The 18202-nt window shown below is 40.4% G+C and overlaps 1 protein-coding gene across 6 annotated transcripts in view; it reads left to right on the top strand.

Annotated features, from left to right (window-relative positions):
• The first annotated feature begins 13969 nt into the window (after positions 1–13969).
• Positions 13970–18202, top strand: part of DMXL1 (Dmx like 1) — a 134954-nt gene continuing 130721 nt past the window's right edge. For 3 of the 6 annotated variants that reach the window (XM_025924858.2, XM_086705714.1, XM_086705711.1), the window contains exon 1: positions 13971–14597. In XM_025924858.2, the coding sequence (XP_025780643.1) occupies positions 14511–14597 (87 nt within the window). In that variant the 5' untranslated portion in view covers positions 13971–14510. Of the gene's footprint in view, positions 14598–18202 lie in introns of all 6 variants that reach the window. The other 3 variants (XM_086705712.1, XM_086705710.1, XM_025924859.2) reach the window with 2 other exon arrangements.

Here is an 18202-nt window from a genome sequence, read left to right as displayed (position 1 = left end):
TGCTCTCTGTCTCAAAAAAAAAATATATATATATATATACACACACATATATGTACACACACACACACACACACATATATATGGAACTGCTCTGTAAGATACTGTAATCATTGATAAATGTCATTACACATTTGTCAAAATCCATAAAATATAAAACACCAAGAGTAAAACTTAATGTAAACTATGATCTTGATAGTTGTCTATGATAATGTGATTATGTGTCAATGTAGGTACGTCAATTGTAGGAAATACTCCTTTCTAGTAGAAGATATTGATGATGCGGGAAGACATGTATGTGTGGGGTATTGGGGAAAAAAAAATTTCTCTGCTGTTTAAAGTTCTAGCTTTTCTAGAAAAGCTGTCTAAATTGACATGAGACAGATTAACAAGAGAAAGAAACAGTTTAGTTATGTGCACACAGAGGCCTAATAATGAAATTAAGACCTAGAGAAATGACTAAGGCAGGCAGTTTTTAGACAAAGAGACAAATAATCAGTGAAGAACTGACAAGAGTAAGAAAAATGATGTTTGGGAGCTAAAATTATTAATAAATTCTAAACAGCTCGGGCTGGGGTAGTAAATAGTAAAAAGTAACAAGGTTTATTTATTATACAGCCTTCTTGGCACTAAATTCCCTATCTCTGGTACTAAGGATGTCTCTTTACTTCCTGGTACAGGGAGGATATGTTTACATGGGAGGTTTATTTCCTACTTTACTCAGACAAAGAGGGGTCAGAGTGTTCTTCTTGCACTGGCTGTTTCTTATGTAATTTGTAATTCGAAATAATCAATATGCCAAAGTGGCACATCTGGGGATGGCCTCCCCTTCGTCCCTATAGGGGAAGTGGGTATATGGAAAAACTCTGTATCCTTCTCTGAATTTTGTTATGTACATAAAATTGTTCTAAAACAATAGTCATTTAAAAAAAAATACAGGAAGCCCTGTTGAATTTTAATTTCAGACAAATAACAAATTATTTTTTAGTGTAAGTGTGTCCCATGTAATATTTAGAACATACATATACAACAAAAATAATCTGAAACACAGATTTAACTGGGCTTTATTTATTTTATTTGACAACCCTACTTTCAATATGTGTAGGGTATTTGTGGTTGACATATTGTGAGATGCAGGCTTGTGGGTTGTGTAAGTACTACCGGCAAAGCCAGGGACACTTAATTTTAAATGAAATCTGCTCATCTTGAAATTTCCTCAAGCAAATATTTTTTTGGGTTTGTCATTCTTTTTCCCAGTGCGTAATGCAGCAGACAGTTTGGTTATGTACCCCAAAGCCATTTCCAGCCCCCTCCTTTCTTGCACTTCTATCTTTAAAGCTAAAAAAATCAGTTATTCACTTCCCAGCCTCCCTTAAATCCAGGGATTTGTATTGTGACCCATTTTTATATTAAGATATAATAGGAAGTTTGCTTGGTAGCTTCCTAGAAAGATTTTCTTCACTGGGAAAAGTAAACAAAGTGAGGAAAATACCTTTTTTTCTTTCCCCATCCTTCCTGCACTCCTGTTATGTTTTCTGATGAGGAAAAATTTGGAGCTGCTAAAACCAGCATGTGTCCATCAGGAGAAAGCCCACGTTGTGTTACTGTTCCATCTTGGAACTATCTTTGTCCTATGACACAAATACATGTCTTTATTATTTAAGGCACTGATCGTTGCATAGTCTGTTATATACAGCCTAAAACATCCTACTAAATATTATTTATGTTTGGAATATTTAGTATAACCATCATGTTTGCATTTATTGATTAGGAAATGTATGGTTATGGTCTATTTGTTCCTTCCTAGAATGACTATGATACAGTTGAATAGGTTTTGTGCAAACCTTTGGAGCAACCTATTATTTCAATGAGAATGAAAGGAAGAACACATAGACAACTGCAATGACTCCATATAAAGGGACCTGTAACTCGAAACTGCCATGCAGGGGCACCTGGGTGGCTCAGTCAGTTAAGCATCTCTTTTTTTTTTTCTTAATTTATTTATTTTGGGGAGAATGCCAATGGGGAAAGGGTAGAGAGTGGGGAACAGAAGATCTGAAGAGGGCTCTGTGCTAACAGGCTTACAGCAGTGAGCCAGATGTGGGGCTCAAACTCACAAACTGGAAGATGAAAACCTGAGCTGAAGTCAGACACTCCACTGACTCAGGCACTCAGGTGGCCTAAGTATATGACTCTTGATTTCAGCTCAGGTCATGATCTTAGGATCTTGAGATTGAGGCCTGTGTGTAGGCTGCTTGAGATTCTCTCTTTCCCTCTCCCTCTGCCCCTCCTCCTGAATTATACTCCGTCTCTCTCTCAAACAAAAGAAACTGCCATGCTAATAGTATTAAACTCAATATTTTGTTGATCTTATCCGATTTCTTACATTCACTCCTTTTATTTGTTTGTTTGTTTAGGATTATTCTAGTTCTATGAAAAATGCTGTTGTTATTTTGATACGGATGGCATTGAATGCGTAGATTGATTTGGGTAGTATGGACGTTTTAAGAATATTTGTTCTTCCAACCCATGAGTATGGAATGTCTTTCCATTTCTTTGTGTACATTCATTCCTTTTCAAAATAGCTTTAATGAGACATAATTCACATGCTATATAATTCACACTCCCTCTTCAAAAAGGATTTGCATCCAGTACCTGGATGGCTCAGTGAGTTGAATGTCTGGCTTTGGATCAGATCATGATGTCACGGTTTGTGAGTTTGAGCCCCACATGGGGTTCACTGCTGTCAGTGCAGAGTCTGCTTCAGATCCCCTGTACCCCCCGCTTCCCCTCCCCAACTTGCACTCTCTCTCTCTCTCTCTCAAAAATAAACATAAAAAAAAAAAATTTGTGTCTTACTTTGTAGAAAGACTTGATGACTATCAAGTTGAACCTTTCTTACTTCACCTCCACCCATCCTAGAAAGCTACCGATCTCTATTTCTACACTTACCATTCCCAAGTCCAATCCCTCCACCCTTGATTCCTTATCTCATTGGTTTTTGCTCTGTTAAGAATCTTTTAAGCCTTTCTATTTGTGTGCCGAGCTACCTCTTAGATGGGCCTTTCCAAAGGAAGCATCAACAGAGGGTGTGACAGAAATGAGGTCAGCTAAGCAGTGTGGTCAGACAGCAAGAGGTCTGGGCAGGGCACGATTGCTGACTACTTGGAGACTGCAGGGCTTGGCAAGTTTGGGAAGCTAAACAGGCTTTAAAGCCTCTTCCCAAGGTAGCAATCAAGGTCAGAGAAGCAAACTAATTAGACTCTTTAGGACGGTGGTCCAGAGCGAGAGCTAGAAAGGACTTGTTCCCTGAGTGAAGCCTTGGAAACTACTGCCCTCTTATCTACTTTAGCCCAGGTATCCTCTAGTCAGCACCTCTCCTTGTCAGAACCTTTGAGATACCAAGGAAATTTAAGTACTTCATAATCTTTAACAAACAAACAAAAAGTTTTTAAAAGAAGTATGGAAGGAAGGAAAGAAAAAAGAAAGAAGGAAATAAGGAAAGAAAAAGAAAGATAGTCCGTCTTCGTGTATTCAAGAGCTCTCAGTGGCCAGTTCAGGTTCGAGGCTTGGCTGGAGAACTCTCTCTCGTGGTGGGCTAATTCTTCAGAGCCTTGTAATTTTCTTCATTGTTTTCCTCTTTCAGGACTCAGCTTAAGAAAAGGACAGCAAATAGATACAAAGGCAAAGACAATTTACGGATATGGCTGCCAGCCAGTGAATCCGTACATCCTTCTCGCGAGCTCCTGCAGGTCACCTATGACCTAAATCCTAAATCCAACGCTCTCTTCTTGGACTTAAATTCTTTTATGCTCTGAGCAGCAAACTTTTTTCCCCCCAAGCAACATACTTCTAAAAGCTCCTCCTATGGTTCCTATACGACCTTCCTACTACCTAACTGTATTACAGCAGTTGACCCCTGACCACTACTTGATAGTCACTAAGCTTTAGTTCTTGGTTCTCCACTGCTTGCCGTCTTCCTCCCCTCTCCCCTGGAAACCACCTTATTTCCTGAGGGTCAGCTCTTGACAATTACTGAATACCTCTTCGTTTCATATTACCAGCTGTGTAATCATTCCTGAGTTACAATCCCATCTCTCTGTTACCCTGAATGTCCTATGATTACTTCAAATACACTTTTTAACTTTCTGTATTTATTCTGAGAGAGAGAGAGAGGGAGGAGGGACAGAAAGAGAGAGAGAATCCCAATCAGGCTCCATGCTGTCAGCACAGAGCCCAACATGGGGCTAGAACTCACAAACTGTGAGATCATGACCTGAGCTGAAATCAAGAGTTGGTCGCTTAACCAACTAAGCCACCCAGTGCACCTAATTACTTCAAATTCAAACATGAAAATCAGCCTTGGCCTTACCCACTCAAAAAGGCTTGTCCCGCTATTTTCTCCCCATTGTTTTACTACATTAGTAAAATGCCAGTTCCTTAGTCACCCAACTCTGTTAATCAGCAGCCTCTCTCCATTCCTATTCTTCTATGAGAAAATTTCAAAATCTCCTAGCCCTTCTTCTGCAGGATGAAAATTTCCCAGGAAGAAGACTGAAAAAACAAATGTACCATTTTAGACACCAAAGTTCAACATCTACAGTAGAAAGTTAGACACGTGTAAAAATACCATCCTATATACTTTTTAAATTTCATTTTTTAATACACAAACTTGATGAGATTTTTTTTCAGAAACATATACAGCATAAGTGTCTTTTTCATATATAGCAAAAAGGCATTTCTTTTATCTACCTCGAGTTTTTAACATTCAGAAAGCCAAAGACCCTATTTATTGAAAATCCATTATTGATTCAGACACATGTGCATTAATTAAAGCACTATTTACAACCTGGAGCTCACCTTCTCTCTATGGATGCTTTTGATCCAAGAACTATAATCAAAATCTTTTGCACTGAGAATAGGGCAGTATTCTTCTAGAACACAGGGAAAGAAAAGTACTATGGCCATTTGAATCTCTAGCAATTTCAGGTACAGAAATAAGGGTTTGTAGGAAGCTGTTTACTGAATTTCCTTCCTAAAAACATTTTCTGTTTCTTTCCTCTACTACAAAGAAAAGGAAAAATCAGCAGGTGAAATACATTCCTCATCTCTGCTTTCTTCTATTTGTTCAGAGCTCTGCCAGATGGTTTTCTGTGGAATTAATTTTCTACCTGGTGTCTATAGTTTTATTATTATTATTTTTTTAATCCTAGTGGCAGCAACCATGCCAAGTTATATAGAGTTATATAGAGAGCACTTTTCAGGAATGGTATTCTTGCCTTTTTTCCTATCTGACGTTCTCTCTGCTAATTCACATGCTAATATTTTCCAAAGATTCAGGAGAGTTGGCACTCTTACGTGGTTGGAGTGTAAGTTATTCTGTATTAACCTTGGGACTCAAAGTGACAGAAACAGAATTAAAACTCAAACCCACTTAAGAAAAAAAAAAAAGCAGGTGGGGAAGATTTGGGAATCACGTAATTGGGCAGGAAAGGCACGACACTGGACTGGACCAAGAGTTCAAGTGGGGTTGTCATGATGTCCTCATAGTTCCTATAAAAATGGAACTTAGCTGGGGAGTCTGGGTGGCTCAGTCTGTTAAGCATTCAACTTCAGCTCAGGTCATGATCTCACAGTTCATGGGTTCAAGCCCCATGTCAGGCTCTGTGCTGACAGCTCGGAGCCTGAAGCCTGCTTTGGATTCTGTGTCTCTCTCTCCGCCCCTCCCTCACATGCACTCTCTCTCTCAAAAATAAATAAACCTAAATTTAAAAAAATTTTAATAAAAAAATAGAACTTAGCTCTACTGTTCTCTCTTTGTTCTTCCCTAAAACACTCAGTCATCATCTAAGCTCAGGGATCCTGGTTCTTTCTTTAAACAATGCAAGAGTTCCCTGCTACCCGCTGCAGAAAAATCCCAGAGAAGGATCCTGACCCACGCAGCCGGGGTCCGTTCCTGAATCAATTATAGTGGCCAGGGAACCCAAGGTGAGCAGTACTGCCCAGCAATTAAGGGCACATAGTCTGGTAGGATTTTGTAGATTTCTGTAATCTACTTCCATTGTACTCTCAGACACTTGCCAGGCTCATAATCCTGTTCTCCTGAGAGCTACCACTGCTAATCTCCACTACAGGGTAGGGCCCTGGAGCCTAAGCATTGACCAGAGAGAGGCAGTTTAGGTTGTATTCCTTTCATCCATCTCTCTCTAGCATCTGTTTCTACTTCCCTAGGCAGAAGGAGGGGGGGGGATGGTGGTAAAAATAAGGATACACTTAGTCCCCTTTTTCTAAATTTGAGATTATGTGTGAGAGTTCTCATGACGCGTTTGTAACTTTCAAGGACTGCTTCTCCGAGAACTATGCTAACCATCAGCAGAAACTTGGACTTGTGCAGTTGGCCATCACTTTTTCTAGTTTATCTTGAGGTTGTTTTGCTTTCCTAATGTAGTTGTTACTGACAAAATTGTGCTGTTTTTAATAATACTTTTTTTGGGGGGGGGCAGGTGTTTGGGTGGCTCAGATGGTTGAGCATCCGACTCTCATTTCAGCTCAGGTCATGACCTCATGGTTTGCGCGTTTGAGCCCAGAGTTGGGCTTTGTGCTGATAGTGCAGAGCCTGCTTGGGATTTCCTCTCCCTCTCTTTCTGCTCCTCCCTCACTCGTGCTCATGTGTGCAAGCGTGCACACTTTCTCTCTCTCAAGATAAATAAATCAATTACCAAAAAAATATGCATATATCATTTAGTTAGATATTGGTGGATCGCGTGTGACTCAGCTACACTTACCTTTACGTAGAAATAGCCTCACTTATATGGCATAATTAAACGGGCCACTTAAGTGGTTCTTACCTAGACACAGATTGCTTCAAGGGCACTTTGCTATGTTGTCTGAGGCAGAAAAGAGGCTGGTAGTTTCTTTTGTTGGAAAATTTCATGTTCTACCTCATCAGTTATTCCATAACACATACATGATTGAGTGCAAGCATAGTTCCTGATAAGTTTGTTTATACTCTAACCGGAGGGGAAAAAAAATTTTCACCTCTGCATGCAACTTCAGTTTTCTTTGCTCTCAGAATATTTCAGTATTTTGTAATTATTCCTTGCCACGCTTGAGAAACATTCCCAACATTTTTGTTCATTAATTTACCTCCCTTACCTCTTCTCACCTTTCTAGCTAGGGGGAAGTGGTATGCTCTGAAGATTTCTAAACCTTACTCCCCATTCTTTCTTTCTTCTTTTTTTTTAAGGCCATTTGTTTCTAAGTTTATTTATTTTGAGAGAGAGAGTGAGTGTGTGCAGGGAGAGGGAGGGGCAGAGAGAGTTTTGTTGTTTTTTTTTAAGGCTATTTTTTAGAGAAGTTTTAGTTTCATAGCAAAATTAAGAGGAAGGAACAGAGGTGTTCCAAATAACCCTGCTGTCACATGCATAGCTTCTCCATTATAAACATCCTCCACCAGAGTGATACATGTTTTTTAACGTCTGTTTAATTTTGAAACAGATAGAGCAAGCAGGGGAGGGGCAGAGAGAGAGGGAGAGAGAGAGACAGAGGATCTGAAGCAGGTTCTGTGATGACAGCAGGGATGTGGGGCTTGAACTCATGAATTGTGCGATCATAACTGGAGCCACAGTTGAATGCTTAACCGACTGAGCCACCCAGGTGCCCCCAGAGTGATAAATTTTTTATAGTTGATGAACCTACACTGACACATAATAATCATCCAAAGTTCATAGCTTACCTTAGGTAAGCTTCACATTTTTTTTTTTTTTTGGTATATTTGTAAATTAATTTATTATTTATTTACATCCAAGCTGGCATATAGTGCAACAATGATTTCAGGAGTAGATTCCTTAGTGCCCCTTACCCATTTAGCCCATACCCCCCTCCCATAACCTGTCCAGTAACCCTCTGTTTGTTCTCCATATTTAAGAGTCTCTTCTGTTTTGTTCCCCTCCCTGTTTTTATATTATTTTTGCTTCCTTTCCCTTATGTTCATCTATCTGTTTTGTACCTTAAAGTCTTAGAGTTCATTCTTGATGGTGTACATTCTGTAGGTTTGGACATGTGTCCATCTTCGTAGTATCATCCAGAGTATTTTCAACGCCCTTTGGAAAAGCCTCTGTGCTCCACCAATTCATCCCCCACCCTCGATCCCAGGCAATCACTGATCTTTTCGTTGTCTTCATAGTTCTATTCTTTTCAGAATGTCATTTAGCTGGAATGATACAATGTGTAGCCTTTCAGACTGGCTTCTCTCACTTAGTAATATGCATTTAAGATGCCTCCATGACTTCTTATGGCTTAATAACTCATTTCTTTTTAGCACTGGCTAATGTTCCATTGTCTGGATGTGCCACAATTTATTTATTTACCTGTTTATCTCCTGAAGCACATCTTGGTTGCTTCCACGTTGGGCAATTATAAATAAGGTTATTATAAACATCTGTGTGCAGGATTTTGTGTGGACATGCATGTTCAACTCCTTTGGGTAAATACCAAGGAGCCCGACTGCTGGATCAAATGGTAAGAGTTTATTTAGTTTGTAAGAAAGCACCAAACTATTTTCCAATGTGGGACCAATTTGCAGCCCCACTAGCAATGAATGAGAGTTCCTGTTGCTCCATATCCTCACCAGCATTTGCTGTTGTCAGCGTTGGAGATTTTAGCCATTCTAATAGATGTATAATAATATCTCAAGTTGTTTGTTTTCTTATTGTTGAGTTTTAATAGTTCTTTGTGCATTTTGGATAACAGTCTTTTATCAGATATGGTTTTTGCATATATTTTCCCCCAGTCTATGGTTCATTTTCTCATTCTTTTGACATGTTTTTCACAGAGCAAAAGTTTTTATTTTAATGAAGTCCACCTTATCCATTGTCTCTTTCAGGGATCGTCCCCTTGGTGTTACATTTAAGAAATCAACATCAAACCCAAGGGCATCTAGGTTTCTCCAATGTTATCTAGAACTTTTATAGTTTTGCATTTCACACTTAGGTCTGTGATCCATTTTTTCAATGTTTGTTTGTTTGTTTGTTTGTTTGTTGAGAGAAACAGACACAGCATGAGCAGGGGATGGGCAAAGAGAGAGGGAGACACAGAATCCGAAGCAGGCTCCAGGCTCCGAGCTGTCAGCACAGAGTCCAATGCGGGGCTCAGACCCACAAACCATGGTAATGACCAGAGCTGAAGTCAGAGGCTTAACCCAATGAGTCACCCAGGCGCCACGGTCTGTGATCCATTTTCGAGTTAGTATTTGTGAAGGGTTTAAGGTGTGTCTAGATTAATTTTTTGCACACCGTTGTCGATTTTTTTTGCATTTGTTGCAAACACTATCTTTGCCCCATTGTATTGCCTTTACTCCTTTGTCAAAGAGCAGTTGACTATATTTATGTGGGTCTATTTCTGGGCTCTTTATTCTGTCTCTGATTTGTTTGTCTATTCTTTTGCCAATACCACATTGTCTTGATTGCTGTATCTTTATAGTAAGCCTTAAAACTGGTTAATGTCAGTCCTCCAACTTTGTTCTTCTCCTTCAATATTGTGTTCACTGGTTGTGGGTCTTTTTCCTCCCTATAAAACTTTAGAATCAATTTGTCAGTATCCACAAAATAACTTGCTGGGATTTTCATCGGGACAGTCCCTTTCCTTCATTATTTTTCCAGACTCCATAGCCCTCAAGTTGCTCCTGGTTAAACAAAACCCCCTGCTGCTGTCTCCCACATGGCCTCTCCTTTCTGTATGCTCCCCTTTTTTTCCAAAGAAAAGCTCACACATATTTTTTACGAAACCAACCTGTTAGTGCAGAAGTATAAAAAAATAAAGAAGCATTTCCCTAATAAAACATGTCTAGCTGTAAAGATGGTAGTGATTTTTTCAGTGATAGTAAGATGTTAAGTGATCTTGAAACAGCATAAATGAGCGTCATCTCATGTGACTCCTTAGAGACCCAAATTACTCTTCTCCAATGTTTCCTCTTTGAGTTATACCTGACTCTACTACCAGTTTTCATCCAAATCCACTGGGAAATGGGAAAATTCCACTTTTGTTTCTTGGCCAGGAATTGTTTGATCTTCAAAGTCTTGTGAGAAGACACAGCAAAGAACAGCCAAGGGCACACACCACAATGGAAGAGAAAGGGAGAGAGAGCAAAATCCCGTCTCTCAACTTCTCCTTCCCACTGAAGAAAAGTCCCAATAGGCATGAGGACAGTCAGTCTGATTAAAGCTGCAACTGATGTGTGTGACTTATTGGTAATTCCAAGACTTTCCTAGAAATATTTGCCTTTAACCAAGTGAGTATCTACCTAATTGGCTAAGTATCAGGAGTATTTTGGTTGGAAATGTTGATTTTAACTTTCAACAAAGCATGGTCTTTATAGTTTGGGAGTGGGTCAAGGTAAGGAGATCAGCTTTTCTTCCATCATTAGGAAGGGGAAGAGAAAAGTGTTTGGGGAAGATGGTTCTTCCTACTAGAAAAATCACTGAAGTGACTTACTTAAAGAAGTCATCTCACCTCCCTATCTCTTCTTACCTTGTTAGCAAGGAGGGAAGTGATAGACTCTGACTGTATTCACTTTGGGATTCAGGGGTCTTTGGAAAACACTTAGAGGGTCTTTGCAGCCCAAGAAATCTGAGTTCAAATCTTTGGGTGGTGATATGATCCAAATCTAATATGATCTTGGTCAATATGTAGTCTTTTTAAGTTTAGGTTTCTTCATTTATAATACAGAGATATTACCTTTATAGATTTGTTGAGATTTTTAAATTTTTATCTTTAAAGTAGGCTTTCACACCCAGCATGGAGCCCAATGTAGAGCTTGAACTCATGACCCTGAGATTAAGACCTGAGCTGAGCTCAAGAGTCAGATGCTTAACTAATTGAGCCATCCAGGTGCCTCAAGAGTTTGTTGAGATTTAAATGAAATAAATAAAACACGTATGACAGTGTAGAGTGGGTGTTTAATAAAATAGTAGCTTTTTATAAATAACTGCCCTTTAAATGCTTATGGGTGGAAAATTCCTCAACTGAGCAAGTGAGTATGAGCCAAGAGTATTTAATGACAATCTCCAAATTTTAAGAGGTATCAGAATTAATTTTTCTATGGTAACAATATTATAAATGATGATTAGGGTCCTATTTCATTGCTCAAATATCTATGTAACCTGTAATATCCCTGATAGATTTTGCGATAGCAAGCTTGTTGTTAAAAGTTCAGGCGGGTTCCTGGGGCAGTCAGTGTCTTAGATGCACCAGAAACCCTCATATTATTTTGATGAAATAGTAAGTTCATAATGCTTGTGTGAAATGCCAGCAACACAGTCCCCCTAATTCAGCCTTAGATATAGGATGAGGGACTCTGTTTACTTCCAACCTCCTTCATCAAGTGAGTGTTGGCAATGGGGCCGGACGTCCCAACTGGTGGCTCCCTTGGCACATGCACTGGGAAGGTAGGAAATTTACATTAAGGGTAATGAGAAGGATTTCAGGAAATCAGAGAGTGAAGAACAGGCATGACTGCTTCCCAATCTGAATTGGCTTCATACGTATTCCTTTTTTGCCTCCAAGATCTCAGAGGTTAGCCTGTTTGTTGTTCTTTACACTGTCACCACCCACTGAGTATAAAGAAATTCCTCCTTCCCCTTTAAGACTAGAACTTCTTCCGCATTGCTCCAAGGTCAGGTGTACTTAACTCTGCCTTTGTAGTGTGAAAGCAGCCATAGGTAACACCTAAATGACTATGCATGGCTGTATCCCAATAAAACTTTATTTAAGGACATATGAATTTCATGTATTTTCATGTGTCATTAAATATTCTTCTTCTATTCATATATATATTTTTTATATTTAAAAATGTAAACAGCATTCTCAATTCTGGGCTGTATAAAACCAGACAGTAGGCCAGAATTGCAGTAGAAGAAAAAAGATACATTACAAGCATTTAGTTGTGTCACTGAAACAGTTCATCTGCTTTATATCAAAGACAGGTTGCTTAACAGGCAATTTAATAAAGTAGTAGAAGTATTTCTGATGAATAAGAAGCAAAAGAATACCCTTGCTTTCCATCAGATATTGTAGGGCCATAGTTTTAGATAGACTATAACATCCTCAGAACTTTTGTGGTAGTCTTAAGCTTCCCTGGAAAGTCTGATTTGTGCTGGGGTTTGACACTATTTGGAAAACCTTAGAAAGAGTAAGTGTTATGTCAAAAGGTTAAGTTCATTTAATAACAGTAATAATAGTAATAATGGCTAACATCTATTGAATTCTATGGACCAAATACTGTTCTCACTTAATCCTCGTGATAATTAAAAGAAGAAAGTCTACTACTATCTCCCGTTCATAGATAAGGAAAGTAAAGCACAGAGAGATTAAATAACCTAAGTGAGCAGTAAGGCCAGGATTCAGACTCAGGTAGTCTAACTGAAGGCTGAAGGAATTTAATTAAAACTAACAGATGTACTGAGTTGCAGGAATGAAAATGTTGTTGATAAATTAAACTTGCTGATTTTACAGATGAGGAAAACGAGTCTGAAAGTTAACAAAAATCTTTCCAAGGTCACACAGCCAACGTGAGATTAACACTAGATCTCAGATTTCCTAACTACCAGGCCACTGAATTTCTTTTATTCTGCTATACTGCATGCCCTTGAAAAGTAAAAGCTGGGCAGGACAGAATGAGTAAAACATGCTGGGCCAGATACAATTTATGTGGAACACAGAGAAAACGTATTTAGAGTCTAAATATAAAATTAAGTTAAAGCCACCCTGAATAATATTTTAAATTAGTAATTAAAATACAGATTAAGTTGTAAGTATGTCAGACATCAATAAAACAGTTTTTTAAAACAAATTAAGTTTTAAGTCCCTTCTTTTGATAAAGAAACTGGGATAAATAATGGAATTCACCTACATCTGTCAAATTGAAAATGGGAGATGGCTCTTAAATTTGGTTTTTAAGTAACTTTTTATTGCAAAATTAAATGTACACATTACAAAACATTTTGGCAAAGCATAAATAAAATTAATACTCCTCCCGTCCAAGTATTGGTGTGAAAGTGTTTTTTTTTTTTTTCACCCCAGCAAAAGGATATAAAAATCAGTTTAGCAATTTTTAAGAAACTACTCCTTTTAGGTGGAGAGTTCCTATCTACATTCACTCGTTTAACATTTACTCAACACCTACAGTGGAGCTGGCCCTGAGCCCCACACTCGGAATACAGAGGCGAACCACACAGTCTGTACTCAAGAGGCTTAAATATACGGAAGGAGACATATAAACAGACCGTTATCGATAATAACACAAAACTTGTGTCAAAATACACTGAGAGTATCTAGCGGTTGTAACTGTGACACTAATAATCATTTTGGAATCCTTGGGTTTTTCCCAAACAAACGCTCAACGCAGGGCTGCTGCAATATTATTATCAGCACTAGTTCAAAACGTAGGTTAAGGAAAACTTAGCTGAAAACACTCCATTTGAACACTTGTCGAGTATTTAAGTCTTTCAAATTAAGCCCGTTTGGTGCGCTGGAAACACGCGTAAAGCAGGAGAAACCACACGCCGGGATAACAGATGCTGAACGGGTCACATTTACTTGGAAGTCGACAAGCGCCGCCTTAGCGGAGCAGTGCCTGTTGGGACTTGTAGTTTCTACCAGGACAGAGGACACTGCAGCTCCACTTATAATGCACTTCTCCCTTTCAAGCTTTCTGGCCCGACAGATTAAGCCGTAACCTAAAGCATTTTTTGACAACTCTCACCTCATTCTGGGCTCACTGGGTTTCTGCTGGCCTCCTTACTTTGGATCAGCTCAGACAGACAGACTCACTTACCAGACTCAACGAGATTGGCCTGTCCTCAGTGGTGGGCGGGGCCCTACGTAGACTGGAGCTCGGGATTGGCCAGCATCTGACTAGACGAGGCGTTTTCGTAGCCACTTGCTGATCTGTAAACTGTGGTGAAAAAAGTGCGTCCTTTACCGCAGTATCCCTCTTCATCGCGGAAAGCCTCGCGATATTTCTGCTGAAGGGACTTAGCGACGCGTAGTGAGCGGCAAAGGCCAGTGGGGGTGACGGGCACCGGAGCCGGGAAGGGACAGGTCAGGCGGTGAAGGCGAGCGCGTGCTGTCTGCGCCACTGGGATCCGTCAGGGCCAGCCACCCCGAGCCCAGAGGAAGTGTGTGGACGCCGCGGCCCTGCTGGCCGGTGAGTCGGCCCGGGGTCTCGGCCTTTGAGTCGACCCCGAGCTTCACCTGGGCCTCCCGCTGGCTGTGACAGGTGCGCGGACGAGCGCGGCGCTGCGCCCTCTCGGCGGCCCGCCCCCTCCGGGCCTTGCCCGCCAGGGCTCGGGATGAACTGCGGGCCCCGGCTGAGCGGCTCCGGCTCCTGGCGCCTGTCGCTGCCTCCGTCGCCGCCCAAGAGCGGCCGCCGCCCCTAAGGGAAGGAGGGAGGGAAGCGGCCGCCGACCCTGGGCATGAGCCGGACGCGGCGTCCGTTGCTGGAATAAGACGCAGACATGAACCTGCACCAGGTGCTGACCGGGGCTGTGAACCCTGGCGACCACTGCTTCTCCGTGGGCAGCGTCGGCGACCAGCGCTTCACGGTGAGTGAGGGAGGCTCCCGCGTCGCCCGTGCCCGGTCCGCGCCCCTGAGTCAGCCGGGAGCGGCCCAGAATCGCGGGGCCGAGGCCGAGAACGCCTGGTCCCCTCCGCACTGGGGTCCCCGGGTCCGCGCCCCTGGGACCGGGCGGACCTGGCTTTTGAGAGCGAAGGAGGTAGAAACATGTCGGTCATCGAGGTACTGGCTCGGAAGTTAGAATGTTTTGTAGGATTTTTAAAGTTTCTAGGCTGACGTCCTTAAGACTGGGATGGTTTCCCACAGTCGTTTATCCAGAAATCGTTGTTGTGATGTGTATGAAGGCTTTTCGTTACCCTGCTCTATTGGCTTAAATTGTCAAATTTAGAAATAGTTGGGATTGGTTTCATTTCTTAGTTAAGGTCAAGTATCTTTGTAGTTGTTATGTGTTTTTTTCTTTTTTAAGTGGGTGTCTTAAAACAATTACTGATTGTTTGCTATCAACATCTAGCGCTGAGTAATACAGTGAAAGCGGTGTTTTCATTTACTTCTCTTCAAATTCACCCATAAATAACTTTGGAAAGAAAAAAATATTTTTTGTAAACAATTCGCTCCTGCCATCCTTTGAATTCCATGTGTAGCAGTTTAGAAATCCTGGGAAAGTGTTATTTATTTTAGATTGCTCACATCAATTACTTAAAGTTACGTTACAGTTTTTCAATAAAACTCTTCTGTACCTGAAAGTGACTCCTTTTTCATTTGTCTTCCTCAGATGTTGGAAGGAAGAGGGCCCCAAACTTCGGGCTACTTAGCAGTATAGTGGCATTTTCTGCTTTAACTATAGTTTTTATAATAATTTCAAACTGTAAGTCAGGATTGGATATATAAACTTATTTATAATGCTGAGGATATTTGCTACAACTTGTGTTGCTCTCTCTTAGTTGTGATGAAAAGTAAAACTTTTTTTTTTTATTTTTTTTTATTTTAAAAAAAAATTTTTTTTTCAACGTTTATTTATTTTTGGGACAGAGAGAGACAGAGCATGAACGGGGGAGGGGCAGAGAGAGAGGGAGACACAGAATCGGAAACAGGCTCCAGGCTCTGAGCCATCAGCCCAGAGCCTGACGCGGGGCTCGAACTCACGGACCGCGAGATCGTGACCTGGCTGAAGTCGGACGCCTAACCGACTGCGCCACCCAGGCGCCCCAAGTAAAACTTATTTTTACATTAACAGTGAGACAAAGTAAAAAAAAGCTTCGCAGATCCCCCAGATTTTCTTCTCCTATGAATTGTTTTGTGGTCTTTGTCAGTCAGAATAAGTATTAGATTAAATAATAGTCATGATTTGACATGGTACAGGTGTTCCATCCCTAAATTGTGCTTTTAGATCTGCGGCAACTAAGTATTTTGCTCTTGGACAGTTTGTACCTCCACTCTGGAGATACTAGTACACACCTTAGCTTGCATTTGACATTAGCAGCTTTTGGAGATTCTAATTCTAAATGGTAATCTAGCCTGAATATTTAGGAGGAGATTGAATTCTGAGGGTCTCACTGAACTGAAAGTTGTAGACTTTCTGTAGCTGGACACTGCTCTCTGCTCTTGCTATTTAGATGGAGGAAATAAACAGTGCCCTAAGGAGGTTTTCCTAGTGGAAGATTACAGGATGGTAACATCTCCTAAAGTTACATGAGTGCTTTATCCAATGCAAATTCTAGCAACTTTCTTTAAGAAGGCTTTCAGAATCTGTAAGCCATAGTGTGAACTTCAAAACACATGCAATAGACTGACCTATTTATACACCTAGAATATCCTTTTAAGTGTATATAAAACCGTGGTGGATGCCTCCATGTTATTTTATTTTTATTATTACTATTTTCTAATGTTTATTTATTTTTAAGAGATGGAGAGACAGAGTCTGAGTGGGGAAGGGGCAGAGAGAGAGAGAGGGAGACACAGAATCTGAAGCAGGCTCCAGACTCTGAGCTGTCGGCACAGAGCCCGACTTGGGGCTCAAACCCACCAGCCGTGAGATCATGAACTGAGCCGAAGTTGGACGCTTAACCGACTGAGCCACCCAGGCACCCCACCTCCATGTTATTTTAAAGAAGAGGTGAGGTAATGTGCCAGAGACTATATATGGTTATTCTATACCATCATGTAGCTTGTTGCTCAGTTCTGCGACCTTATTTTAATATCTATTTCCGGAGTGCCTGGGTGGCTCCGTTGGTTGGGTGTCTGAGTTCAGCTCAAGTCATGATGTCAGTGTTCCAGGATTTGAGCCACAAGTGGGGGTCTGCCCTGACAGCGAGGAGCCTGCTTCAGATTCTGTCTCCCTCTCTCTCTCTCTGCCTCTCCCCTGTTCACGCTCATATGATCTCTCAAAAATAAATAAACATTAAAAAAAGTTGGGGGCACCTGGGTGGCTCAGTTGGTTAAGCATCCAACTCTTGATCTCAGCCCAGGTCATGATCTCACGTTTGTGAGTTCGAACCCTGCATCAGGCTCTATGCTGTTAGCATGCAGCCTGTTTGGAATTCTGTCTCCCCTCTCTGTCTCTACCCTACTCATGCTTGCTTGTGCACGCACTCTCTCTCTCCCTCTCAAAATAAATAAGTAAACTTAAATTTTTTTTTTAATTAAAAAAAATTAAAAATCTTTAAAATCTATTTCCATAAACTAGACTTTAATCATCTCCCACCAAGCATACTGCTGCTTTCTCCCAGATCTAAGGAAGAATTCTAGTGAATTCGATAAAAATAAATTTTTGTCTGTTTAGTATAAAGAGATCCCAATTCTCTGTAATTTGGGTGGTAGTTTAAGGATTAACAGTCATCTTCCTTTGTACCCAATCCATCCCCGACTCTTCAACATTAAGTTGGTAGTTGTGTTATAAACCAAGTTTCGCGCCTTCGGTTTCCTTGACACCCTAATATACATCTTAAATTTATGTCTCTTCAAGTTGTTTTTTACGTTAAAAAGCAAAATCTATTTATTGTTTACTCCTTGAATTCTGTTTTTAACATTTTCTGATTTGTACTTGATAGGAAGGTAACAGACCTTAATGGTAGATGGTATATATAGAATAAAAAAATCTCTAAATTTCAGTATTGCTAGAGGGAGGGACCTGAGATCTTCCTGTTGCAGGCCCCCTTGAAGAATGGTTTTATTCCTCCTGGTACTTTATGCCTTTTGTGAAGACATCCTGTGTTTGTAATTCCTCCCTTTGCATGTTTGCAGATAACTAACTGTTCTTGTTTTGAAAGATTACAAGAAATGAAATCCTGTTTTCCAAATCAAGTCTGACAGGTTTCAAATTGAAATTGAATGCCTGCCCTCATGAATTCTAGATTTTAAAATATGCCCTTAGTAATACAATTTGTCTAAGTATTAGATACACTTTTACTACTTAAACTGGCATCAAATATTTTGACTTCCCTCTTAGTATGAGAACTTCTGGAAGGCAGTGACCACGTCTGTCTTGCTGTCAAAGCACTTTATTTGTACTTTCATTATATCATTAACCAGTATTGCTTTGTGTGTGTCTCCCATGGTTTCCTTATGACCATCTAGAACAGTGATTAAAGTAGTGGTGACTCCTATTAGTAGAGTCATTACTTGGATTTGATTTCC

The sequence above is a fragment of the Puma concolor genome, chromosome A1, assembly GCF_028749965.1.
Source record: "Puma concolor isolate L17-30 chromosome A1, mPumCon1.1.hap2, whole genome shotgun sequence".
NCBI classification, from domain to species: domain Eukaryota; kingdom Metazoa; phylum Chordata; class Mammalia; order Carnivora; family Felidae; genus Puma; species Puma concolor.
Note: the sequence above shows the minus strand (reverse complement) of the source record. Positions and strands in the feature narration are given on the sequence as shown.